This window comes from Ictalurus furcatus, chromosome 15, assembly GCF_023375685.1.
Source record: "Ictalurus furcatus strain D&B chromosome 15, Billie_1.0, whole genome shotgun sequence".
Taxonomy (NCBI): domain Eukaryota; kingdom Metazoa; phylum Chordata; class Actinopteri; order Siluriformes; family Ictaluridae; genus Ictalurus; species Ictalurus furcatus.
In genome coordinates this window covers 4,186,603-4,214,514 of record NC_071269.1, presented here as the reverse complement: position 1 = coordinate 4,214,514, position 27,912 = coordinate 4,186,603, and the positions used below count along the sequence as shown (strand labels likewise).

Genomic DNA, 27,912 nt, shown 5'->3' with positions numbered 1-27,912 from the left:
CATAGTCAAATTACAGAGACAGAAAATTATTAATATGTCTGGAACATAATACAGCACTAAATGTGTTTTTTTTAACGTTTCTTTATTTTGTATGATGATTTTTTGTTTTGTTTAGGAAAATGTCTACATGTGATTACCTGGAATCTGTCCTCTGACCTATATGCATTTCCTCTTGCATATGCATGTTCCTTTGGGATGCTTATTCTGTCCTGTAAGAACGTTTCAGGATCTTTCCTCTGCTCTGTAGAGATTTGTCTGGATGTTTTCTGTGTCCTGTATGTATTTATTCAGGACATACTCAATATATGTGTTCTTATAGGTCATTTATTCTTTCCTATAAGAAAACATTGAGGATCTTTCCTCTATTATGTGTGTATTCCTTTGAGCAATAGACCTTTCCTCTGCTCAATTGGGATTGGTTTACTCGTATCTCGTTGGGTCGTTCATTTTCTGTGTAATGCATGAGTGTCCAATCTTATCTAGAAAGGGCTGGCTTGGGTGCAGGTTTTCATATTCCAGTTATGCAGAAGCCACACCTGATCATCTATTGAAAGTCAAGATCAACTGATTAAATGGGTGGAATCAGGTGTGGCTCCTGCATATTTGGAATAGAAACCTGCACCTACGCCGGCCCTTTGTGGATAAGATTCATTTGGGACCTCTCTGTCTCTCTCTCTTTTGTTATTTCAGGACATTTCCAATTCCATACATGTTTTGGGATGTTTATTCTTTCTTACAAGAATGTGTTCAGCACCATTCCTGTGTCCTATAGCCATTAATTCAGTACCTTTCATATGCTGAGATATACATCTATATATGCATTTATTCAGGACCTTTCCTCTGCTTTATGGACATTTTCTGGGACATATCCTCTGTCCTATATGTAGTTATTCAGGCCCTTTGTCCTATTTCATAAATGCATTTATTTGGGATTCCTATTCTATATGCATTTATTAATTCTGCCCTGTAAGAAATTATTCAGGACCTTTCCAATGTTCTCTCTCTCATATTCATGCATTTTTCTTTAAACCTTTTTTTTTCTGTTCTGTAGGCATGTTTTCAGGGCTTCTCCACCTCCTTTATCCATTTATTTAAGACTTTTTTTTTTAAATCACTGTGTGTTCGCTTTCATATATGCATTAATTTGAGACTTTAAAAAAGCAAAAAAAAATTATTTATGCATTTTAGATCCTTTCCTGTGTCCTCTATATTATTCAGGACGTTTCCTATGCTCTACTGGACATGTCCTGTATCCTATATCCATTTATGCAGGACTTTTTCCTTATGCAGTATCCCTATAATGTGTTCATTTAGGACACATCCTCTTTCATCCATGCCTTTATTCAGGACATCTCATCATATCCCATATTTTTTATTCATCCCTTTCCTGTGACTTCTATCCAACTGTAACGTTTGCAAAGCCTTAAATGCATGCTTAATATGCGCTCGTGCGCGCGTGTGTGTGTGTGTGTTGTGATTCAGAAAGCTCGTAGTGATGGCAGGCCTACGTGGAGCACATGAACAAACGGGGCGGGCAGCGCGAGCACGAGCGCGAGCCATGACATCACTTTTCCTGCCTCGCGCTGCCTGCGAGCCCTAAACACGGCGAGACACGACGACCAAACATCCGCGTAACGCTCGCTTGAGAAACATGTCCCCGCGCTGCGAGCTCCACCGGGCACTCACACGCGCCTCTTAGCGCGTTCGTCCGGGATATCGTACCCACGCGCTCACCTCCGGACCCGTACACCTCAAGGTAAAGCCACTTCACCACTTTTTTTTTTCTTTTCTTCCAGCGACCTCTTCTTCTCCGCTGAAATTGCGCTGAGTGAGCTAAACGTAGCCGCGCAGCTAAGCGAAAAGCGGAAATGATGCCATTATCAAGCCAAAAATAAACACAGGCTCCGTCCGAACTCGCACAATGCCGCAGTAGAACCGTGTTGTGAAATAGTACGCTTCCGCGGTACTATAATTGGAGTGCGCGCGGATTAGGACGGAGCCCAGTTCGCTCTTAAAAAGCTAACGGCTAACTGGGACGCCGGGTTTGAGGATGCTGGCTGTGATATCCTGCCTGTGCTCGGACAGGATGCTGTGTGTGTGTGTGTGTGTGTGTGTGTGTGTGTGTGTGTGTGTGTGTGTGTGTGTGTGTGTTTGGTGGGGATTTAAATATCACTTTAAATAGTGGAGGCCATATTTGCAGCACTGTATGCAGGAGATGTCTTTAATATAAACATTTTTCAAAAGCGCAGTTTTCTGTGTATTTACTTCAGCGCCATTGTGTTGACATCAGTAGTTGATTTTAAAGGTACACCCCCCCCCCGGTCCTCCTTTCCTCCTCTGTGTAACAGAAAACTGTTGGCACTTTTACAGTCTTTTTGTGTTAGCTTCTGTGCTCAGTATCTGCACTGTAAAAAAAAAAAAAATGCTCATTTTGGCAGCACCCATGTTGTATTACCCCCTAAAACAGCAACTAATTCAAGTGTAATTGAGGGTAAAAGCATGCCCTTCTCCTCCTCCTCCTCCTCCTCCTGCAGCTCCAGCCCGTCCCCTTTAATATTTTACAGATGTTTTTCACATTTGCAAGGCCCCCATGGCCAAAACCTATATTAAGGCTGGCTTACAACCTAGGCTGCGATGGTCAAAATTCCAAGGCGGTGCAGTAAAGTTAATGATATTCACTCCTGCTGAGAGGTTTGTGTGTCCCAGCCGGACACAGCAGGACACAGAGGCAAGCTGAAGATGCTCCACACACACACACACACACACACTTAAAAAAAAAAAACAACAACAAATAGCTGAAAGTAATGGAGAGCAAGATTGCTCTGACCGCATCGGACTGGCTCCTTGATTTGGAGATAGTCACGGTTGCGTGGCCGCTGTGCGAGCTACTCCCATGATCAAAACGATTATCTCTCCTTGTCCCTGAACTTTGATCGGTTTCCTCATGGCCAGGGGACATGCGCCGTCCCTAATGGAAGGCAGATGACCTCTTCGTTTGTGTGTGTGTGTGTGTGTGTGTGTGTGTGATTGAACTCCTCCTTGAGGTATTCGAAAAAAGGTCACGTTCAACCCCCAGCACCTCACTAACCCCTGCTGCGTGTTCTCTCTTGGTGTGTTTTATTTTCGATTGGACAAGTTATCACCATGGCCAAGCACTGTTCCTTCTTTTGATTGTTTATAAGACAGATTGTAAACATACCAATGAGGGTGTATCCATCCACACACATACCACACACACACACACGCGTACATTTGTCTTACTGTCCTTGTGAGGAACTTCCCCTGGCATCATTATTAATGCAGCTAATTAATTCTACACCTAAATCTAATCCTAACCTTAACCTTGTGAATCAAAAGGGACCCTTTGGGATCTTTTTGTTTTTTTTTAAAAAAAAAATAAAAACCGGTTTTTGTTTAAAAAAAACCAAACTTCTCTATTTTCTCTTGTGGTTAAGAGCTAAATGTCCCCACAAGGTCAAAACTGTCAGATATTCCTATCCTTTTGGGGAGATTTGGTCTCCACAAAGATATAAAAACATGACCCCCCCCACCTTTCCCCCCAAAATACACACGCACACACACACGTCTGTACATTGCTTCGGGCGCTGGGTGAGACGCCGATTTTCTCGTTGCACCTCTTCTTGCAGTTGTGAAATTATTGCCTCAATTCTCCCAGAAAATGCGTAGGCCTTAAAAATTAGGCACGGTTTGTCGACTGGGTGTCGTTCGAAACCTTTTGAAGTTACTCAAGGTTTTAATCTGTTTACCATTTTGTTTCTTTAAGATTATTCATTCCTTGTCACACTATACGAGACATCCCAGTGAGATTTCGGCTGATTTATAGAACCGACGATGCGCAACGACGTGCCAGGTTACACAACGAAGACTTTCTAACGATAGACCTGTGATGAAAGGAAAATGTACGTCGTCGGTCAGCACGATCCAGGCTCCTTGCATAAACAGAAATATTCCTCAAAACGAGCTTGAGGTCATAAGGATATTTCTTTTCTCTCCGTTGGAATGTTTTGGTTACGGTTTGCCATTGTCACTACGGTATTTGGAGCTGTCGTGTGAGTTGAACGCCATCTTGTTCAATAGGTACTCCTATTGGTGGCTTTTAGACGAGCGTCGTAGCGGTGCTCGTAGGAACATAAAAAAAACAAGCTTATCTCGGTACTAAAACAACGAGCAGGGAAAAACCATGTTTCTCTTGTCATAAAACACTAAGACAACATTACCGTAATCCAAATGCAAAGACAATATTTTTTACGTTAAGCGTGTAGGAAAACGCTTACTGTATTATTAAGACAATGATATTCAAAAACCAAATTCATTGTACACCTTTATAATCAATAAAGCATACTATGTATTAGGTGTGTACTAATTTGAAGTCCTCCAAGATCACTGTCTTAGTCCATTAAGCCATGTTAAGCGTTTTCTATATAGTGGGTTTCTATGGGAAAACGTGAAACTCTGGGTTCATCTGCTTGCTTGTACGTAGTATGCATCATCAATAAGTTGTATACTGAATTTTGGTCTTTTAACATCACTGTCTTAGTCCATTAAGCCATGTTAAGCGTTTTGTCTTTATAAGGGGTTTCTATGGGGAGAAAACAATTAACGTAAAAATATTGTTTTTCCACTTGGATTACGGTGCCGTTGTCTTGGTGTTTATGACAGAAGAAATGTGTGAGAAAAGTGTTTTTCCCTGGTCATTGTTTTAGCACCTAGTTAAGCTTTTCTCACGTTAAACCTTTTGGAATCTCCCCGTTCATACTCTGAGAGTTTACTCAAAAGATTCTAACAGTGACCGAACTGTGGCTTGGAATGCCACAGAAATCGTCAGCGAGCCCATTACATTATAAGATAAGACCGCTGACTTTAACTTGCGACCAAAGAATTCTTTTACGGCGTGCGATTTTTGTCTGCGACGGCAAAATCAGGGCGCAAATCATACAGTGTAAACCTGACTTTAGATTAGTAAGGCATTCTCTTCTTACACGTCACTTTGCACTCTATTATTTCGCAAGCATGTTATTTTTGGAAAGCATGGTTTACAGCAGCTCGGAAATCGAAAACAAGGCCTCCAGAAGACCTTTGTGAAACACTGAGCTGTCGACACCAATGCAAGCCTTTGTCACACTGTGTAACCTTTGATATTATTTAAAGCTCAGAACTGTGCGATGAAACATTGTCCTGGTGTAGCACTTGGGATGATTCTGTCCAGCATGGTACATTGTTATGCTACACCTCCCACATGGCTGCTGTGTAGCTAGTGAACAGTGTCTGTTTTTCCTTCTTGAGGCTCATGATGTTATTTCATGGACCGGAGCCCAGAAAGGTCCGGGGAGATTACGTCCAGCCACCTGATCGCGCCGCTGAGCCAGGAAGCTGATCAGCTGCTAAAACAAAAGAGAGCACACGAGAGACACAAAAAGCGACCTGAATGGCATGTGCTCTGATGTACATGCTGCTGTTTTGATACTCTTTGTCTAATGAAGTGTTCCGCATGTCCTGAATTTAAGCAGTAAAGGGAAGGCTGCGTTGTTAATGCTTTGGGCTACTAATCAGAAGATTATATGTTCAAATCCCATCACCACCACAATGCCATGATTGGGTCCTCGAGAAAGACATTTCATTGTAAGTCGCTCTGGATACAAGCATCAGCCAAATGAGGAACTGTAACTGTAATGCAGAAGAGGCTAAGTTGAAAGACTGAATGTACACTATATAGTTTACATGACTGGGTGAAAATTTGTTTGCTCAATATTGGACCATTTTTCTTATCCTGCTGCTGCATTCAGTTGCCCTAAAAACCACACTCTGGACAGTTGACAAGACTGAAGCATGAAACTGGAACTTTGCTTGGGCCCCTACAGCTCAGACTCCTTCTCCAAGAGCTTCCACACGTCTGTTATGCCCAACTTGAAAGAATGGAAGTGGTCATTACATTGCCTCGTCTAGTAAAAATGGTCACATTGCCCACAAAGGGGAAAACATTCTCTCGTTCTCTCTCTTTCTCTCTGCCTTGTTAGGGCTGCCCTGTTATCTGTTTTTCCCCACCAGCGAGTTTCCTCCTGCTCTCCATCTTGTCAGTACCCTGGTTATAGATTGGTGGGGCACATTAGCATGTGGAGAACTCATCAATTACTCAGGGAAGCCGGAGATCTCAGCAGGGGAGCACGGTGCCGACTCGGCAAGACCGCGCCTCTGTTTCCACGCGCTGCAGATATTTGGAGGAAAGCAATTACGTTGGCTGCACTTCCCCCCTGCTGCCTTTGTTTCATTTCTGGGGGTCGTCCACCTTTGTAAGAGCCGCAGGAGCTCATGTGGAGGAGGAGGAGGGGGGTGGTGGTGTAATTTTTATTTACACATCTTTCCTATGACAAGGAAATATTGAAGCACTCATATGTAATGATATATTTTCAATAAACAGGACCTCTTTTTTTTTTTTTCTTCTTTCTGATTGTGAGTACTTGGTGGAAGGAGTTGAGATTTGCTTTGCCTTCCATCCAGCCCACAGAAGAAGCTGAGGTCGCGCAAACATTTCAACTCTGGTTCTCCACTCCACAGAGCGCCAGTCTTCAGCGGCAACAAACATTCAATTCATGTTGGTGCTGAGCGGAAATATGCGTCGGAATGCAGCCCTAATCAATTCAAGCAAACCAGGTCAGTGGCACATCCTGTTTGGGCAATTGAGGGATAAATGTCCACGATGTGGTTGGACAGTGACAAGAGTTAAACAAATGCCATCAGAAATGGCCTAGTGTGGTCCATTTCATATGGCAGGGGCTCTTCCTGACGTTCCCGGCACAAATGGCTACATTCATAGAGCTCTTTTGAAAAGCTTTACCACCAACCGGTTAAAAGAAAGCCTCGGCGGTTTGGGGTCCTGTGACCTCGAGTCCCGTTAATTACTGCCAAACCCTTTCCTCAAAAACTAGCCCTGATCTATGCCATATTTGTGTCGAATATACAAAGGAGCCATCAGTTTTAAAGCAGCCTTTATTATTCATCCAGAAACATCCGGTACTTTTGTTTTGGCAGCAGAATTCTCATAGGTCTTCAAACGCAGGCGCACAAGCGAAGGTGATTAACGAGCACACGGAATGTGGCCCCTCGTGTCGTCCGTATACGTCCCACACTCGTTAATAAGGACGAATATTTGGATTATGGTGCCATGAGCGGACAGTGGGCGCGCGGAGCGGAACTAAATCCTAAAGGTGCACTCCAGATGCCGTCCAGATGTTTTGTCATTCTGTCCCCGAAGTCTACTGAACTCAAGGCTCGTTGCTTTTTAGTGCACCCTCGGCCAGGGGACAGCGGGTCTGGTCAACACCGCGTGCATACCAGGCTTTAAACAAAGCATATGCTCTCCTCAAACCAAGTTCTTCATTTTCCGACTGGTGAACGTTTCTCTTCCTCGTTTCATTTCACCTGTGGTCTTTATTTGTCGATCAGTAGAGGAACTGGCTCGGATTTCTTCCTCTTTTCATCATCGTGACATTTTTATCCTAGGTAGTCACATGCTGATCCTTCAGGCTGACCCTTGTTCAATGTTTTCAGGCAAAACTGTGTCGATGCCACCAGGTTATATTTGGATACAAGTGTATTTACTGTCCACACAAACCTTTTTGAATTGATGTGTGAATGGAGTGTGGGTGTGGCTGTATTGAGTCTTTTGTAACCACATGATCCTCAGTGAAGGGTGATAGTCCCCCCCCCCCACTCGAGCAAAAGAAAAAATATCACTCTCACTAAAGATGATTGAGGAGGGTACAGAAGGTGTAGTTCTGTGCAATTTGTATTGCTGTGGCCTTCGGTCAAAACCGTGCACACGAGGGCTCCGTTCAGTTTTAGTTGCCTACAGACCCCTCCTCCTCTTTTTTCCCCGCTCGTCCAGACTAGTGTCACGTTTCCAAAAGGTGGATCAGCCCCTCCACCTCACATGGAGTTCAGCACATTACAGCCCATTAAGCTGTCTCGCTCTCAATGGGGGCTTTTTTGCCGGCGCTCTGATTTATTCCCTAAATCCGAACTCGCCACAACGCCACAAACGCCCAGCACAACATTTTGTTTTACTGTTTATCTTTAAATCTGTTTTCTATCCACTATAAAAGAGCTGGGATTTACCTCGGTTTTCCAAGATGATTTAATACAACTCGTAACACTTTGGTCTGACTATGCACAATATCTTCACCCCTCCCCTTTGAAGCTTTCCACATTTTGCTTCATTACCTGGAATTGAAATGGACTCCATTGGGATTTTTACCATTCAGTTTAAACAATGTGGAGGTCTTGGTTGCATAACTATTCACCCCCCCCCAGGTCAGTACTTTGCGGCAGGTCTTCAGGGACATGTCTCTATCAGCTTTGCACATCTGGATCCTGATAGTTGTTCCCGTTCTTCTTGGCCAAATTGCTCCAGCTCTGTCAAATTGGATGGTTCAGTTCGAAGCTAAGGTTTGATCAGCAAAATCTTCTCCGCCGTAATAGCTTGTCCTTTTTTTTTTTTTTTTTAACCAGATGTTCCACTTATATTAAATGTCCAGCTGTTTTCCAAGAGACATGGCTTGGCAAAGTACTTATGTTCATGTTAATACAAATGGCATCCAGCACCTGGGGCTTTCTGACGTATCCAAGTCTCTGCCAGTTGTCCTGCCATTGCTGAGCAGTAAATTGGTAACACTTGAAATAGCAGCGAAGATCCACAACCTACAGATTATGCTCAAGATGTATGGTTTTTTTTTTTTTTAAGCACTGCATTACCACCCACTTTGTTACATTATGCCTCCTTATTGATCAGCGTATGTGATATTTACGAGGTTTACCGAGGAGTGCCCGAATAGACCGATCGTTCACAGTCCCAGTCACAGTGTGAGTGAAAGTGGTGTTTGCGGAATCACAATGGCTCTTTGTGGCAGATTCTCTCCATGCTCGACTTTTGGCTCCAGGACAACATGTGACCCCTCTTCCATTTGGGTCATATCACCCAACTTGTTTTGTTTTTTTTAACACACAGCCACTGTTTTGCTTCAGGAGGAATTCCGGCGACAGGGGTGGCTGACAGGGGCGTGATCTGGGGTCCAGGCATGGTTTTGATGAGCTTCTTCATTGGCCCCTTAGCCACAAAGTCGATGCAATATTTTAAGAATGTCTTCTGAAAAATCATTCACAAGGATGCCTTTGTTGTGCTGGAAAACAGCCAGTTCTCCTTTAGGGGATGCTCATGCTGGAATGACAGGCTTGACTGGATTTTAATTTGGTGTCTTGGTACCTATAATTTCAAAGGCGTCTTAGAAATGTGATAATTCTGATATCACAAGGGTATGTATATTTAATTGCGTAAATTCACCAAATCGGTGTCATCTGAAGGACTTATTCGTGCTCAGGTGCTAAAGTGTTAATTAAACCATGTCTGTATGAGTGAGTAATTCACCTTTAAAAAAACAAACAAACAAAAAAAAACAGCCTGTTTGTTCATTTTTTGAGGCAAATTACTGAAAGTCTGATGTTGTTTAAGGTGATTTATGGTCTGTACTTATGCCATTCTTGGAATCTGTAAACAGCTGAATAATTACAACATATATTAATCATCACGGATGTTTATTGATTGATTTTGGTGTGTTTTGACTTCTTTGTCATTGAACTGGAGTGGAATTGAAAAGTCAAGCCGTTGTTAGGTCTCAAACAAACACGAGCCTTTTCTCTGTAGCTCTGTATGTCTGTGCAGGACATTAACGCGCCCCACCTCGATAATCGGTGGATTATTTTGGCTATATCTATATATATATATATATATAACAAAAAAATTTAAACTGTTTTTTGTTGTTGTTTTTTTTTCTCCTTTCATATTTTGGTAAGGAGGTCATTATTTTTTTTTGCATCTACATTGACTATCAGTAACTATGGTCACAATCCAGCCAGCGCGACTCTGCAACCTTCACCCAATCCTCTTAGGACGAGGCCCGCGTTGCCTGGGTAACTCCACAACTACTTTCGTCTGGTAGGATATCCTCCCTTCACTATCTTTGTCTTTTGTGCATGGCAGAGCCTTGTCCCTTTTGAAATATAACCCCCCTCTCTCTCTTTTTTTTTTATGGCTCCTCCAGCAGTTGCAGGGTTAATGTTTGGGCAGCAGCAGTTGGAGGAGAATGAGAGAAGAGAAGAGAGGTGGAGGTGGGAGGTGTGTGTGTGTGGGGGGGGCGGCCCACAGCTGTCGTAGTGCACTCGGGTTTGTACAGATAGGACGCCTGCTCCAGTCTCCCCGGAACAATGGGAGAACACGGGAACCACCACAGCCAGCCCGGAGGAACTAGCCCAGGTTTCAGAATGAGGGAGAGACACGTGTAGGGAAGGTCTACGGAGGGCCGTGTCTAATATGACGTTGCAAGGGCATATGAAGCACGTATATTGTTTCTCTGTCTCATTTGTCCTGCTTGGCTTGTCGACAGGTTCCTGGGATGATCTGACTAGCTGTGCAGGTATAGTAAACTTTAGCCAGGGCTTAAAGATTTTTTTTTTTTTACCCCACTCTGTTCTCTTATAAAGGCATTTTTATATTTTAGAGACACCAAAACGTTCTAAAACTAGCAACGTAAAATAGTAGGATGTTTATAAAAATGACAGTTTCAAAGTTAACGAGAAGCATTATTAAAACGTTTTAATGTCTTTTACGGCTTTACTGAACGAAGCTGAAAGGGTCAGGGTCTGCACTGAGCGTTTTAATGTCAAAGACTTGAAGTTTTTCCAGCTTGCAGCTTTTCCACTGTCAGTTGAATTCTTTCTGTGAATTGCTCTTCTGTGTGCACTCCAGATGTAACCTCGGAGTTCATCAGTTTGTGGACTCCTCGCTACTTTTGGCGAGACGGATCACCTGACCCGTCCAAAACGGCGTCGTTCGCAGTCAGACGGCAGCAAATTAACAGCTTAATTCACACCTCCCCTCCGGCTGCTTTCATCGTTTCTTTCCACACGTTCTCAGCCACCTTTGAAAGAGCAAGGCGTCCCGGTTATTTGTCTTCCCTGCTGTGCGTTTTGGTAATTTCGAGGTCTTTGAAGCAGACACAAATGGGGGATTTAAAAAGATGTGCTTTTGACAAGCGAGGTGTGCTGCGCTGTGGAGGACAGTCTGCGTTTATGTAGCTGCAGACTCGCCATTATCTCGCTTTAGCACTTGGGATGAGAGCAGAACATCGGGTCAGGGAGTGCATTCATTTCAGGCCCGTCACGGATGCATTAGCCAGCCGTTAAGTGGATAATGCCATCTCGAAAATGGAAATTTTGATTGAACTGCATTATTGAAGGTATTCTAAATTTAATGCGAAGATCACGAATCTCGCACTACAGAGATCGGGTCTATCCCCCAGAATAGCGCACATCAAAAGGAAAAAATAATGCCCCCCAGGGGGACTGACGTGAGGCTTTTATGTTTGTTTTTCTCCTTCGATGGAAATGAGCAGCTGACGCCTCTCGTCTAATTCGTTTCATTCTATGCATAAGACGACCATCAAGTCCCTGTTCTGAGGCAATTGATCAGTTTATTAGATCATAAATCACCCAAAAATAGGTTCGATAATTTGGTGGTGCTTGGTGTGGCAGGGCTTTGTGCAGGGTGTGAATAATCAGAGACTGCCTCTGTGAACGGGGATGGGTTTGGTTCTTAATAACCCCTGGAGTGTGGGGGATGGAGGCAAGGTTTGGGGATCCCAGAGCCCCAGTTCTGTTTGATTGCCTTCTTGGTGGCTTTACATCACCCCTCCCAATACTAGCGATTTTCTTTCTTTTCTTTTCTTTTCTTCTTTTTTTTTATATCTCCCCTTGACACAGAATATTTGCATTAATTAAATCTGTACTGTCTGCAATTAACAAAAGAAACTACATTTATCCATTTATCTACATCCATGTACTCCATTACACTGTACATGTGTGAAATGATTCGAACCTATGTAGCATGCAAAATAAATACCCAATTTTGCTGAAATATTGAGATAGGTGGACCACTTAGAATTTTTCTATTTAAATCATGATGCAATCATTTTACAGGACAAAATGTTTGTCCTTTATGCTCGTCTTTTGTTTAGTACATTCCCTTGTTTAGACCAAGGATACTGGATGTATTTGGTTTCAGAACATAGCCTAACAATATCATTAAAACTGTGTTATGAATGTGCTGCAGGTTTTTTTTTAATGTTCCCCAGTGTCCAGATGGACCTTGAGATTTGTTGCCTGTGGTCTTTTTTTTTTTTTTTTTTTAAATACAGGGAGGGGGAATAAAATCAGTATTCTCTGCCACATTAATCCTGAAACACCATCGTCCTCCATCTTGGATCCTCTTTTGAAAAACCAACACCATTCCCCTCTAAATCATATCAGAAAGTGTGCCGACATTCAGACATGTTGCATCCTCCACATTGTCAGATGAAAGCGTGTGTTTCTATTTGATGTCTCCCAAAACAGAGACTCGCCTGCAGTGTCTGACTGCCACGCTTTACAAAGTCTGGTGTGTCGAGAGAAGCTCTGGTTTCCAGCGTTAGTCATGTTCAAGAGACTGTCCTTTAGCCATCATGCCAACCCAGTGACTCAGAAACAAAGGGGAAATCATGGGAAAACAAAGGTCTGGTCATTTCTCTGCGTTCCAAATACAAACATCAACAATTCAGTTCGATTTTATTTGTATAACGCTTTTTAGACTAGACAGTGCCACAAAGCAACTTTACAGAAATCCGGATGTAGGTTTACTTCCCTAACGAGGAAGCCAGAGATCGACAGTGGTGTGGAAAAACTCCCGAGAAGACATGAGGAAGAAATGTCGAGAGGAACCAGACTCTAAAGGGAACTATGCTGGGTGACACCAGATCGTGCACTTATAAATCATTACAGTATACAGGTGGAAAGGAGTAAAGAGAAACCGTACTAAGCATGTTGAAAGGATGTTCTTTATGAGGAGTCCTGGGATGAGCACAGGGCGGTCTTTATGATTGCAGCAGCAGCTCTTAGGAACGAGGTGAGATGAACCACTAAAGCAAGTATGAGCCTTGGGGGATGATTTTTTTTGGAAGTGCAGATCTTCAGATTATCCATCTTGGACCATCCAGAACAGCAGGAGGAGGCGATACAAAAGTGCACAACGGTAGTCTCTCGGCAGTGAACGTTCAATAAACGTACTCCTTTGCACATTAGTGAGCATAGGGGCCCTGTTAAGGCCACGGCACAATGTTTTATTGCAAGGTTTATTACTCGGTATATAGTAGGATTATGTGCTAGGAGCTTGCTAGTGCTGCCAAGAATCTTGTTAGCATGGAGCCTATAGTCTTCCCTTTGTTTGCACTAGGAATTTCGTCTCCCTCTTGTCGCTAGAGGTGTACGTGTTGTTATAGCTAGTTCTGCTGGAGCACGTTTAACTCCCGACTGTGAACTTTCACACTGACGAAGGTGTGTGCAGAAGGATCTATAGACCTATTTGGAGCACAAATGTAAGGTTCGTGGCTAGACGCAAACTGATGCTAATCTCATTTAGTCCAGACAAGAGAATGAGATTGACCTGCTTTTTCCTGTTGGCTGCAAATGACCAAAGACCGAAAGTGGTAATGAATACACTCACCATCGAGACGTCAGATCACTGGGGCCACATGATTGGCTAGTGTTGCTGTGATTGACAGGGGAGAGATGGTCTGCCATCCCCCCCCCCCCCCCCCAAAAAAAAAAAAACTGAACAGACAGTTTTGCCCTCTTGCATTCCTGGTCACGGATAGCCGTGGCCTCACAAGGATTCGAACTCGTAATCTCCAGACGATAAGGCAGTAGGGAGCCCTTCACGGTTCTTGTGTGGGAGTTCAAACATGTTTTTGTGGTTTTGCTTGTGTTATGAAATATACTAGTAAGTTTATAATGGTTCCTGATCAGGTTGTTAGTTTGTCATCTGTAATTTATTCGAGAATGTATTTGTATGTATGGTTTTTGCTTTGTTTTCCAACGTTTGGCCAATCACGACTCATGACAGGATAAAGCAGTCGCTGAAGACGAATGAATGAATGAGATAACCTTTAGCTGTGTTGGCATTTTACAAACATTTCCCCTTCTTCTGTTATTCTTGAGCCGTTTGATGTAACAATCGATGACACCAAATCGAGCTTGCGTTTTCATGTGGATGGAGATATTTTCAAAAACACTGTTCATGTGGACATTAATTTTTTTTTTTTTGAAAGTGTAGGGGTAAAAACCACATTTCCAAAAAATTTCCAGATGTTTGGACAGTGCCTGAGACGTGGTTGCATTGTTGACTGTCTAATCGTAAGGTGAGGTTTTATAACCACAATGATCTAATGTACACGTTGCTACAAAATGCTGCTTTTCTGGTATTTCAGTGGTTAATGACCTCTCTGGAACTGGCTTTATGCGTCAGCTGGTAGTTTTGCAGTAACGTTCTGCTGTCCTGCATATGTGTACCTTATCTCGGCGCTTCTCGAGGAATCTCTTTTGTGAAATCGATAAAGCGTTTCTTTTGTAATCTTCAAGTCATTACACTGGAAGTATATCTAGTAGTTCTGGGAAATTCTGTAATTAAAAATAAACTCCACAGATTGCTGTATGTAGAATCGTCTCTCAACCGAAACTTGAAATTAGACTATTTAGCCCGTGCCTCAGTGGGTTTGGCTTACTCATGCGTAAATTTTTCGTTCCTCGACAATGATTCATAGATGAAAAGAAAAGATGAGCAAGCCACGACACATGGGCATCTCGGATAAACTCCTGAGGATAGGCTTGATTTTCTGTGCAGCCAGACCCCCAGGAGATCCACCAAGGATGCAGGACTGGGGGGGGTGAAAACCCAAAGGTGTCTGATATACATTTTCTGCTTAAATCCTGAGTTGGAGCATTTTTGTGGTTTAACTGGTAACTACTGGTTAGCTTGACCACTGAACAATGGGTTTTCCCAATCCCGTGTTCTGGAAGTCCAAGGCTGTCAAGCGGCTAAAATAAGTTAGTACTTGAATGCTTAGGAGGACTGACTTTATGTAGCCAAGGCTTTTATCTTCTCCAAATAATGTGTGGTGACGAAGCATCGAGTTTGCGCCCTCGACAAAAATGCAGAACGTCTTTGGCTGTCACGTGTGGTGGTGTGGTCACATGTAAAAAGAGTAGAAATCCAATGTTTAAATTTTACTCAACCTGCTCGTCTATCGTCAGCTCTGAAAGAAAGAAAAAACCCCTAGTACTTAATCTTCTTGTCCCAGTCTAGCGATTTATCCACTCCTGGTGTTGTGTACTGCAGTCATAGTTTTAGTTGTATATCACACTTGGAATTCATAACCAATGATTTTGTATGATAGTTGTGTACAGAGCCAGGCTCTTTTTCTGTTAAGGTTTATTGGTGTCAAGAGGTTTGGGGAAAATCCCCAGCGTCAAACAAGCTGTATGCTAGCATCGCACATGCTTACGTTTGGAATGGTGTGTGTGTTTTTTTTTTTTTTTCTTCTTCTAAAAAGCAAGTTGTTTCACGATAACAACAATCAGCTCTTTACCTCCTGTAATAACGTCCCGCACACAACGGCATCTATATAACGTTTGTGTTTAATCTATATAAGGAAGATTATGTTTAGTGTACCTCTGGTTTTAGTACCTTATACCCAGCAAGCTATGTTTGTTGATTTAATACCTGGTGTATCTCAGGGCCTTAATAGTTCTGTGTAGCAAAGGCATTTTGGCTCTTGGTCAAAAGCAGATACAAAACAGCCACAACCTTTCAGTCTGCCAGCACAGGGGGAAAAAATAAAGCGCTCAGGTCTGGGTGTTTTTTCAGCTTGGTGCTATATATAGTTCTTGGTCATGTATAATGTTTGCACAGCTTTCTAAATGGATGGCTACTGAAAAGTGCCATAGTGTTATTCCAGCTGGTTTGATAAACTGGAATCTATCAGTACTTAAGAGGGGGTTTTTGGAAAGAAAAGACAAGTGTAGAAAAGACACTCTGTATAGACGTCTTGCTGAAATCAGACTGTACACACCACCCAATGCCTACCGGTACATAATGCATCAAAAAACACTTAAACTTCATTTACAAAGGTATTGTAAGGTCAATCGCCAAACTAGCGAAGCAGCTTATTCTTGGGCAAAGCATTTTCATGTACTGTTACTGTATTAATTATAAAAGCGTGTTCTTCTTCACTAGGCCGTTTTTATCGTGGGAACACACAGGACAGGACGCCAAGCACACACTCGTTCACACCTAGGGGCAATTGAGAGTCACAGATCCACCTACTGGCATGGTTTTTGGTATCTGGAAGGAATCCAGAGAACCCAAAGGAAACCCACACGGAGCTTTTGTGGAGAATATGTGAAACTTTGCACGGACTGTAACCCAAACTCGGTGAGATGGCAACACTACCCTCTGTACCACCTCAAATACTAACGTTATTGCTGAATGTGTTAAGTGAATCAGGACAGGAATTCTCTGATTTAAAATATATTTGCCCTATTCTGTCTGAGCTGTTTATGTTTGAGCTTCAGACATTCCTACAAGCACATTCCCAAAGTGCTCTGATCCACTGTACTCCACTCTGTGAAAGTCCGAGTGGACTTTGCATTTATTGTTTTTTTTATATATATATATATAATAGGTGGATCCATTTAAACGAATTCACTGCAAGTACAAGCAAGCTGGCTCTACCACGACCGAATGTGTCACTTTCAACGTTAAAAGCATCAATTATGAATGACTGGAATGAACGATCGATTTTTCAGATTGAGTTTTGCAACAGGATAGCCGGCGTGCCCGTACGATCCCAAATGACTAGTGAAGGTCAAGGTTCTGGTAATGCAATAACAGGAATGGGTGGACTTTTGCATTCATGTAGGGCATGAGAAGGTCGAGCAGTCTGAATGGATCCGATTCTTTGTTAAATGTGGCGACGGCACTCTGACGCTTTGCACTCTGATGCTTCCACTGGCTAGTGACCTGGTCCACTTTGGCAGAAATTAAGATGCTGTCAAGTGAGGTCCTTGTTTCTGGAGCATAAGTAGGCCATGAGAAACGGGCTTCTGTGTCATGGTCACTAATGCCAGTTAAGCTGGAGTCAGGGGGTGGTGACATGACCACGATCCAGTGGTGTGATTAGAGCGCTTAGTTCGGTTTAATCTCCTCTATTATTATAAAGCTGTAGCCAAAGCCTGGTCCATTAGTCCCAGTGAAATCCCAGCTGCCCCAAAGCCCTCACTTACACACTAGTTTTGCATCAATCCTACACCTTTTTTCCCTCCACAATCGCATTCCATTAGCAGGACGAAGATGCACGGAGGTATTTGGAACGCTGTAAAAGACTTTGCTTTATTTACAGCAGTTAATTGTTTTTCACTTGTATAGTGTATGCACTAACAAAAGAACCCATGTGGCTTGTATTTCCTTCTCCTTCAAGTCCTTCTCATACACTGTTTCTCGCAATTTTGACAACCACTACAAGATCCAGTCGTGTATTCCACTCTTCCTGTTTTTTTCGTTGCAGGTAAAGATGATGTCCGAGGAGACCCAACACCGAGCGCTCGAGGAGGACCTGGAGTCAGAGGAGGGTGATCTGGAATCCTATTTGGAGGAGGAGAGCAGCAGTGAGCTCCTGGAGCGTGTCCGAGAGCTTCAAGTGGGTCACACTTCTGCATTGTAAAGACACCGTGAGAACATTTCTACATCTTTCATATCTGTTCAGTAACAGTATTTTTTTTTTTTGTCCAGGCTGAGAACTCTGCTCTTTCCCTCGCCAACGAGAGCCAGAGAGAAGCTTATGAAAGATGCCTGGACGAAGTGAGTTCTGCCGACCTGACTCGATATAGATAGGGAATTGTTTTATATCTTTTATTCCACAGTGTCCCCTGGTTTTAGATACTCTCAAGGTTTTGTACAATAACAAAATAAAATAAATCACAAAAAAACCAGACGTTGTCCTTGAGCCTGAGAGCATTCCCTTTTAATATAAATCAGTCTAGTATTTCTCCATTGCACAACAATGTCATATGAATGTTGCTGAAGCTAAATACATAGCAATGTAAATGACAATCTTTTCTTTTTCTTTTTAAACATTGATAGGTAGCCAATCATGTCGTCCAAGCCTTACTCAACCAAAAGGTAAAGCTTAACACTCTTTTCATTTGTTTTACAATGGTCCGCTTATATGCTGTGCATTGTTAAGGGCTACCCGTGTCTGTTTAAAACTATTGCCATCCTTCATTTTTTTTAGTAAACGGGTGTGTTCACGTGCTTGTTTCAGGATCTTCGGGAGGAGTGCATAAAGTTGAAAATGCGAGTGTTTGATTTGGAGAGGCAGAACAGAACACTGTGTGAGCTCCTCCAAGAGAAACTGCACAATCAGTCATGTGTACATCAGCAGGTACATTGTAATAATATAATCATATTTATAATAATAATACTGTTTTGTAGTAGCTTTCTGAAGACTGTATTTAGACCCCCTATTATGTTTGTGTTTATTTTGTACGCCAAATTGAGGAAAATGTGCACTTTCCTGTTTACTTTATTTGGGGGGAGTGGGGTAGTTTCTGAGGGAGTAATAGAAAAGCTATGTACATCAGATATGAATTTTCCAGATATAAATCATACTGCTAATGTACACATAACGTACCACATTATATTTAAGGAATAATCTGGCTGTAAGTAATCACAGCTGTGCTGATATTCAGAACAACAGCATTTATGTTACTTTTATGCAACAATTCTATAAACAATAACATTTCAGACACAATATGACCAAATGTTCTATATTATTGTTAATTCCCAAAGAAGCTACAGCTGGATAGAGCATTGCACGTTGTCATGCAACGCACAGACAGACTGACTGACAGGCCGTAGGAAGTGTAAGAACGATTTCATCATAAGAAACAACTGCTAGAATTCATATTTTATGAATTAAAACGAACACAGTCAAACCAGTGCTGTTGTATTAAATATTAGCACCCTTGCAATACCGGTTGTCCAGTCAAATTGGGGTGTGTCTAGTGGTGGTTTAGCGGTTAAGGCTCTGGGTTACTGATTGGAGGGTCGGGGGTTCAAGCCCCAGCACTGCCAAGCTGCCACTGTTGGGCCCTTGAGCAAGGCCCTTAACCCTCTCTGCTCCAGGGGGCTGACCCTGCACTCTGACCCCAGCTTCCTAACATGCTTATCATTAGGGCTTAGTGGTTAGCATGTACGCCTCACACCTCCAGGGTCGGGGGTTCGATTCCCACCATGGCCCTGTGTGTGTGGAGTTTGCAAGTTCTCCCCGTTCTCCCTGCGGGGGTTTCCTCCGGGTACTCTGGTTTCCTTCCCCCGTACAAAGACATGCATGGTAGGCTGATTGGCATGTCCAAAGTGTCCGTAGTGTATGAATGGGTGTGTGAATGTGTATGTGATTGTGCCCTGCGATGGACTGGCACCCTGTCCAGGGTGTACCCCACCTTGTGCCCGATGCTCCCTGGGATAGGCTCCAGGTTTCCCCGTGACCCTGAAAAGGATAAAGCGGTATAGAAGATGGATGGATATCATTATCATTAAATTAATAGACTGATATATGAAATAACAGTAGGTATTTCAGTGCCGAACTAACATTTCTTACTGACTTTTGAATTCAGACTGGGTCCTGCTTGGAACACATTTCTGAACTACAGCACACTGATGCAAACAAACAGATTGAAACTCAGAGGAATGCACAATCCAAGGTAAAAACAGTGCATCAAACAAAACAGAAAGCATACTAAAACATGGAACACCTGCCAAGTTAGTTTTCTTTAAAAGGCTTAAATGTAGAAGTGCCAAAAATGTATTTTGTTTCAACTGTATTTAACTACACTATATTTAGTGCAGGGTAAAGTATTTTGGAAATGTAACCTTCTTTCTTTCAAATGTTTGTCTTACTCTAAAGGGAAATGGAGAGTGTGCACAAACTTGCTTTCCTGAAACCCAAAGCTCCACCACCTCCATGGACGCCTTATCTCCTTTTCTGCGAAAGAAAGCACATATTTTGGAGGTCCTGCGCAAGCTTGAGGAGACCGATCCTCTACGTTACCACCGTTCCTCTGGCATCTCTTCCCTCTGTGAATATAGCCAAGCTCTGGTCTCTAAGGACACCGTATTGGCTTGCAGAGACAACTCGCCCAGGTGCAATGCGACTAAAACGCATTGTCCTCATCCCTGTTCAGATGTTTGTATTTGTATCAATGGAGCAGAGCACAATAGTGTAAAGTGTGGAAGCTGTAACACATGCCTTATTCTATCCAATAAGGACTCGATCAGTCTAGCCAACAGTAGCCACAATTGCTGCACTTCAAATGCCATCACTATTGACAACCTCAACCTGGCTCCGCCTGAATTTCATAAGAACCAAGATTCGCAGAGCCATGTGAAGCCTACTACGGGTACTAGTGAACTCCTAGTAATCAGGCAGTCTGCCGATTTGTCTGTTCTTCCGACGGAAAAAGATCTTGAACCACCCAATGAACTTTTATCAACGGAAGCCCCCGACTCTTACTGTAGCTTGGCCGTACCCGAAAGAGACCATAATAGAGTGCCTGATCATGCACCAGCTAATTCCCTTGTATTGTCAGAGAAAGAGACTAGAGATAAAAATCGAATATCAGATGCCTTTTTGAACTCCCAGTTATCAAAAAGTGGCAGCACTACCAGTGAACAGATTAGTCATGAGAGTACAAATGATACAAGTACTCTGGAAACAGACATTAAGCACTTAAAAACTGTATCATCACAGAAGCTTGAAAAAGTCACAGACGGTGAAGAATTTCTGCAGAAAAATGATACTGATGTCCAGCCAGTCACCTCCAAGTTACCTACTCTTGGTCTGAAGGACAGCCTGCAAGACACATATAGTGAGGTAGAAAGTAGTGAACCTGTGCATAAAGGGCTTCTGTTTTCTCCCAATGAGAATCATACAGCATCAAGAGTACTAGATGAGATATGTGTCCCTGTGAAGGACGGCAGAGCACAAGATCTTCAGGCTGATGGATCTAAACTTGTGAACCCCAACCAGGTATCTATAAGAGAGGTCAAGTCCTCCCCTTCAAAGCTGCTCAAGTTTCTCAAGATTCCCACCCTTGGGGAACGTGCTCCAGTAGCCAATCCTCCCCGTCTCAGTCCTCAACTAACACGCAGCTCAAAGATCCCTTGTCGCAGTAACAACTATGAGGTGCAACATTCACCAGTTGCTACCCGCAAAGCAACCACAGCAGAAAGGCAAAAACAGTTACCTTGTCCCAAACCTGAGCCTTATCCGTCCACACATTCTGCTCCAACCTCTCCACCTCTGTCTGAAGATCCACCTCCAGTGGTGCCGAAAGAGCTTAACTGTGGCATACCTAAAAGCAGTCGAGGAGGCAAACCTACACAAACTGCTCCCTCACAAAAGACACCCCAGAAAATACCACACTATGAAAATATTCCTGATCTCTCCAATGCCAGTAGCTCAGACATATCCCAGGTTCTTGGAGAGGTGAGCTCTGCTCTCCGTTATGCCAGCTCTAACACAGAAAAAGTTAAAGGAAAGATAGGAAGCGTTGGTCTAGAGAGGCCCACAAGTTTCAAACCTCAAAGGGACACTTCTCTAGGCTCTGACTTCTCGGACCAAGAAGAGAGTCCAGATAGCCCTGTATGGCATAAGCAGGCCAACCACCGAAGTTTGCCTACTCAGTCATCTTCACAGAAGTCACAGATGAGTGGCATGAGGTCCAGAAGCCAAGAGAAAAATGAGTTGGTGAAAGACCACATACAAAGTGTGGGATCACCCATCAAAAAGAACGAGCCACCACCCATTCCCAAGAAGACAGGGGTGGGCAGACACTCAGGTGAATCCAGTCATTCCTTTAAAGAAAGACTAGCTGCACTTGGCAAGCTAAGGAACCCAGAAGAACCAGCTTGCTCCCAGGCGACTGAGAAAAAAGAAATGCCTCCACAAACCAGCGGCAAAAGCAAAGCCACTGACTATAAAACTGAAGAAAATAAACTTTTAAAAAGTACAGATTGTGTTGAAGAAAAGTCATATGTTTCAGGTAATACAGACAGTGCTGTCTCAAAGCTTTCTGAGCAAGGCATCAAATCAATACCAGCAAGCTCTACAATCTCTAAGCTGGAAAGTGAATCATCTAGAATGTCCCTTGCAAAACCTGAAAGCCCTAAATCTAAAATGCCCGCACTGTCTACCAACTTAGAAGCTGCACAAGCTTTGCGTAGCTATGCTAAAAGTGCAACACCACATAGTCTTTCATACAGTGGGAAAAACCTCTCCAGTCCCCACAGTAGCAGCCCTAACAGGATTCCGTTAAAATCTCCCACTAAAACTGTACCACCATCTTTTAATCGAGATGCGAAACCAACCCAGGAGCTTCCAAGATACTTGTCCAAATCCGAAGACAGAAGCCAATCCCGAGCCAGTAAGAAGAAAAACTCCTTTGGGGAGAGCCTTCCTCCTCCACCTCCAAGGCCTACAGAGTCGGTTGAAGAAAAGAGACACTCGGCACCAAGCCCTCAGTCGTCCATTGAGCAAAAGGTCATGAAGGGCATTGAGGAAAATATGCTGAAGCTTCAGGAACAGGACAAGAGTCAAGCACCTGAAGTTAAACAGAAGGCTTCCAGTGGAATTGCCAACTGGTTTGGCTTGCGGAAAAGTAAGCTGCCAGCTCTTAATCGGAAACCCGAGGCTTCGAAATGCAAAGATGATAAGAGAGAATGGAAACTTAATATATCCTCAGGGGGAAAGGATACTAAAGTGGCTACTAAAAAGCCCGAGAGCGAGAGCTTGAACATATCCATGTTAATGGAAAAAGCGGAGGGGCTACACAAAGCCCTGGAAGAGGAGCGTGCCTATGTGAATGGTGTTGCTATGGACCGACAGGGAAAGGGACATTCCTGTGAGGTGGTGATGGACCAAGCTCAGGGGCAGCTGTCTGTAATGTACCGGGGTGTGCCATCAGACAACTTCATGCAGCAGCTGCTTAACCGGTATGTGTGATGTGGAAATTTCATACATTTCTACTTACGTATTCAGTCATGCATCCAGCTTTCTCACTTAGTCATACATTCCTGCATGTGCACCTATTGACTAAGAGTGTGTAATAAAATAAATATTTCAAACCTGATTGAATAATTAATGCATTTTTTTGTTTTGTTTTTATAAAAGGGTGGACGGAAAGGATGTTGGAGGCATCGGTGTGGCTCATCGACGCTTATCATTTGATTGTAAAACCAGGCCTGTCTTCAGCCATCATAGCACAAGCGGAGTTTGTCAGACCAGAAGTAGTGAGGACATGGAAAAGGTAAAGTCGTAACGGCTTGTACGTCACTACCAGCAACTGAAATGTACACCTTTTAGATTCTATCCTAAGCATTAGAGTAATCATGCTGACTTGTGTGATTTGTCCCAGGCTACATCATTAATGACTAAAGTGGATGGTGTATCCGATGAGAACCTGGCTGATTCAATTCACCACGAGCATTTTGCAGGTAGGAATGCTGACTAATGCCACAGTCACCTACCACACCAAGATGATGTATTTGATGAATGGTTTAGCGCATGACCTCATAAACAGGCCTGGACCTGATCGTCCAGTACACGGTTGCTTGACATGTTCCTTCCTGTGGCTTTTACGCCGAGTCACGCCTGCAGAGCAGTAACGTCCCAGCACACGATTTCACTGTGATTTGACTTAAGCAGAACATGCTATAAGAAGATTTTTTTTCTAATGACAGAAGATTTATATTTCAGATACATGACGTCTTTACCATTTCTGTGGACTTCAGATTTACATATATGATTAATGTGGACTAACTTGAGCAGTTGCCGTATTGATATCATACCAAGTGTTTAGCATCTAGTTGAATTATTTGGGGGTTTTTTTATATACAGGCTCTGGAATTTTCACACACACCCTGGACAGTGGTATTGGCACGTTTCCTCTTCCTGACTACAGTGTGAATGCTGGATGTAAAAGTGTCCCCAAAGGGAAGGCCCAAGGGGAGAACGATCCTTCCTTTCCTCAGGGAAGACATGGCTCAGGGATTAAAATTCCCCACAAGGCCTGGACTTTGGAAAGAGAGCTGTCCTCTTTAGAGGAAGATTACATCATGGGACAGAAAATGGACGGCACACCGCTGGAGGGCAAACTTGCACCGAACCAAGTTGCTGACGCCAGTCAAGAAGGTACTGATATTTGTTTGTGAATTGTTTTTTTTTTTTTTTGCCTTTGGCGAACATCTTATAAGTTTACAATACACTGGACTGAGTAGCAGCTCAGTATTGATGATGATGATGCTTATTGCATTTGCCCCACTTGTCCCCTTGTCTTAACTCTTCTGCTACTTATGATCAACTACACACATGTTTACATTATACTCGGTCAGAAGAATTTGGTCAGAAGTTGCTTGTTAATTTTCTATAACGTCTGACAGTAGTGCCAACTACAAGGCAAATTCCAGGCTTTTTTTTTTTCAAGAGGAAAAAAAAAGAGAAGCCCGTGACTGATTTTCTTACACCACCTTCATGTTTTATTCCTTACATATTTACATGAAATGTTCAGTACAAGTTTTAATCCCCAAATGTTTTATATTTATGCCTTTCAACTACATTTGACGAGTTATGGAACATCTTTATATTTTAAGGCGCCGATGTCTGTGGCGGACCTGTAAGATCTGGTTCCACAAAGAACTGGACATTCCCCAACCTCAAAGCATCAACAGAGCTGTCTGATGTTTATCTTGGATTAGAAGAAACCTTAGATTCAGTGAACCAGAAGAGTTCATTTAGGCGGGTGAGTCTGCTATTTAAGCACATAGATGGCACCACGGATGGAAAATGCTCGTCATATTTTGATACTATTCTATACTATACTATACTCGTATTATGCTGGGGTGTTTACGCTTTACTTGGGTGCTATTGAAATTGAATACTTTACTTTTCTTAATTACATTTCCAAAGAAAAAATGCACACAATTTTTACTCCTTACATTTTTATTAAGACCTTCAGATACTCAAAAGTCTCTTCTCTCATCCAGTCAATGTTCGCTGTACATAAAAGTTCCTCAGTGTAGAAAAAAAACCCCTCAGGAATCATGCCAATTCATCATTTGCGATGATCTTCTCATGCTGCACGATGGAGTTAATGCGATAACTATCTGTGTTTGTGAACATGTGTAAGCCACTTGACTTAGACATATTCATAAGACTACTATGTGGAACTTGAGGATTAGCGTCCCTGGCATACCTCGGTAAAATGTTTCAACATGCTGGAGTATGCAATGGCTCGTATAAAATGCCTTCTTTGCGTCCCTAGAAGGCATCCATTTTGAAAAAAATCTGGCTATATATATATATATATATATATAAGTTAGATTAAAAAAACATTTTGTTTCTTTCTTTATTTATTTTTTTGTTAGTGCCAAAAAAGTTAGACTAGTATTGATTCCAGTAGCTAATAAGTCAAATTCTATATAATGGTAAATATTGGTTATTTACTTAATATTTTACTTCTGATTAACTCATTGTCAATTAATTAATTAATTAATTAATTAATATAAAACATAAGATTTTGATTTTACATTTTTTAATGCACTTAAAAGTAGCAGCTTTTTCCTTTCACTTGAGCACATTTATGTCTGGATGCGTCCACTTTTCAATTGAGATTTTGTCTTTGACTTTGACAACATTTAAGATTTTGACACATTTATCTATACTTTCACTTCAATATAATTCCTCAATATTTGTTCCACTCCTGGATGGCATCATATCAACACTGTAATCGCTGAATACGTCATACCTCGTGCATGGTGCATACCGACCTAATGGTTTGCAGGAATGGAATTATTTTTTCTGGCATCTCACTAATTACATTGTTAAGTAAAATTTTCATTTGATTTATGCTACATGTACAGCGTTCAAAGACTAGTGATGTGCCATTCAGGCGTGACAGTGACCCCAGAAGCCTTCCACAGCCAACTCAGGTGCGCAGAAGCAAGGCACGTGCTCCTGTCAACCCAGACCTGGGAAGAGAACCTGGGTTAGAGCTGGTGAGAGAGAGGCCTGATGACACAATTTCTCCCGGCCACCCCCAGGTCCTAGAGACCCCTGAATCCCTTAGCGACTCTCTCTATGACAGCCTGTCCTCCTGCGGTAGCCAAGGCTGAGAGGGAGCACCAGTAGCTGAGTGGATGGGAATGTACTGACCATCAGGTACCAACTTTTTTTCTACACCTTAACATTAACCTTAAACTGGACACTCGCAGGACAGCACGCTTTTGACACCAGAAGACACACCCACTATGTGTTCTTGCAAGGAGTCACCTTTTTATCTGAGAATTTCTACTGGACAAAAGCCAGCGAAGCATGGAAGCGTGTGTGGTGGATTTGAGCGATTCACTGAATTTCTATGCTTGTGTCACGTTTTTTATAACAATCGTACACCGCATTCGTTCCGATTCAGGAATAGCAGAGTAGACATGTCACCTTTCTTTCATTGAATTGTTTGTAATGATTGGACACTCAAAACCATTACAAGTCTTCCATTTAAAAAAAAAAAAAAAAAAAAAATCTCAAAGTTCTCGAATTTGTCTCTACATGTACATCAGTGCATATCTTTCGTTAACATTGTTGTGTAAAGTTATTGCAAAGTGAACCGTGTATATGTATGTGATTTTTTTTTTTTTTTCATAATTTAATATGCATATTTTTATGTAAAAAGTAAAAGAAAAAAATATTCATTTGTGTACAATTTGAATTAGACACTGACTTCCATTGAGTCCATTATATGTTAGGTGTCAAAAACTTGTAGCAATAATAAAAGTACTATCCGTGTGTGATAGCGCTACAGTGTTTTACAGTGAATTTTACTTTGCAAGTATTTATTTAATTTTCTTTACAAGTGTGTGGTAAGACAAGACCACATTTTGCTGGTTACTTTTTAGCATTTGTCGCTCAATTTTCTGTGCCTGGCTGTGTACGTTTCTGTTTATCACTATGAAGTCCTCGACAGGGCATTTCACTTAAAATATATATATCTATATCTTAGTTGGATACTTGATACTTGATCAGGTTACGTAACAGGACAAGAGCATCCTTATCGGATGGTCTCGGTCTTCGTCTTAAGTTATCCGCCTGAGAAATTTCCGGCTTTCCGAAACACCCTTTAAGTTGAATATCTGTTTCCACGTAATCAGTGGTGTTCTGTTCAAGTGAGTTAACTCTGTGAGGTCGTCTTGGCAAGCGACCTCATAGTTGTATTGTACATGCTTGCTACACACCACCATAAACAGAGCTTTCCCCAACAACTTCACAAATTCGAAACACCATGTGACGTTCCTAACAGGTTGTGTAAATATCGCGATGACCTTCTTATTGAATGCTGACATTTCCAGTCAAATGATTCCCATTCTTTTCCTTTTGACACTAATTTTACTGAGTGAATTATTTCATAATTAATCATTTTTATCTTAAGATGTGAAGGATGCTTAAATGGCACACTTGACGATAAATTGAGATCCAAAACAAACAAACAACACTTTTCCTGGAACATGTCATTAACATGTCATGGCCTGTTCATGACACCAAGCATTCTCCTTTTGTCACGGTCCCTTTGATTTGAAATGTGTTGTTCTTTGTGTAATAGATTCCTATGTTTCCTGTAGAAGTCATCCCATTTATTTTGACCGTTTAATTTTGTTGTAATTTTCAGGACTATTTTATGTTAGTTTGCTATGTTTACAAAAGAATTTATGACGAAGCTGTTAATATATCTGTAAACTTTTTATATTAAGGTGCTATCGGATGTTTTTCCACTCATCTCTACAAAAGCCATAAATCTGTTTTTTTTTTTTTCATAATCATCTTTTGAAGCAATTGCCATCACTCATGCGATTAAATAAAATGTTTTTATGCA

At 42.2% G+C, this 27,912-nt stretch overlaps 1 protein-coding gene across 3 annotated transcripts; it reads left to right on the top strand.

Annotated features, from left to right (window-relative positions):
• The first annotated feature begins 887 nt into the window (after positions 1 to 887).
• Positions 888 to 27,912, top strand: nckap5l (NCK-associated protein 5-like). 3 transcript variants are annotated; one of them, XM_053644399.1, is made up of 12 exons: positions 888 to 1,756; positions 17,502 to 17,633; positions 17,726 to 17,794; positions 18,077 to 18,115; positions 18,258 to 18,377; positions 19,612 to 19,698; positions 19,902 to 22,987; positions 23,166 to 23,301; positions 23,410 to 23,488; positions 23,892 to 24,185; positions 24,644 to 24,792; positions 25,913 to 27,912. In XM_053644399.1, exons 2-12 carry the CDS (start codon positions 17,508 to 17,510, stop codon positions 26,162 to 26,164), a joined length of 4,437 nt encoding a protein of 1,478 aa, XP_053500374.1. In that variant the 5' UTR covers positions 888 to 1,756; positions 17,502 to 17,507; the 3' UTR covers positions 26,165 to 27,912. The 3 variants fall into 3 exon arrangements, with proteins under 3 accessions (XP_053500374.1, XP_053500375.1, XP_053500376.1); XM_053644400.1 differs by lacking the exon at positions 888 to 1,756 and adding an exon at positions 5,626 to 6,669; XM_053644401.1 differs by lacking the exon at positions 888 to 1,756 and adding an exon at positions 16,323 to 16,369.

Coding starts and splice junctions, on each gene's coding strand:
- nckap5l (XM_053644399.1), top strand. CDS start 17,508: ATGATGTCCGAGGAGACCCAACACCGAGCGCTCGAGGAGGACCTGGAG. Junction 17,795..18,076: donor ATGAAAGATGCCTGGACGAA/GTGAGTTCTGCC, acceptor AAACATTGATAG/GTAGCCAATCATGTCGTCCA. Junction 22,988..23,165: donor ATGCAGCAGCTGCTTAACCG/GTATGTGTGATG, acceptor TTTTTATAAAAG/GGTGGACGGAAAGGATGTTG.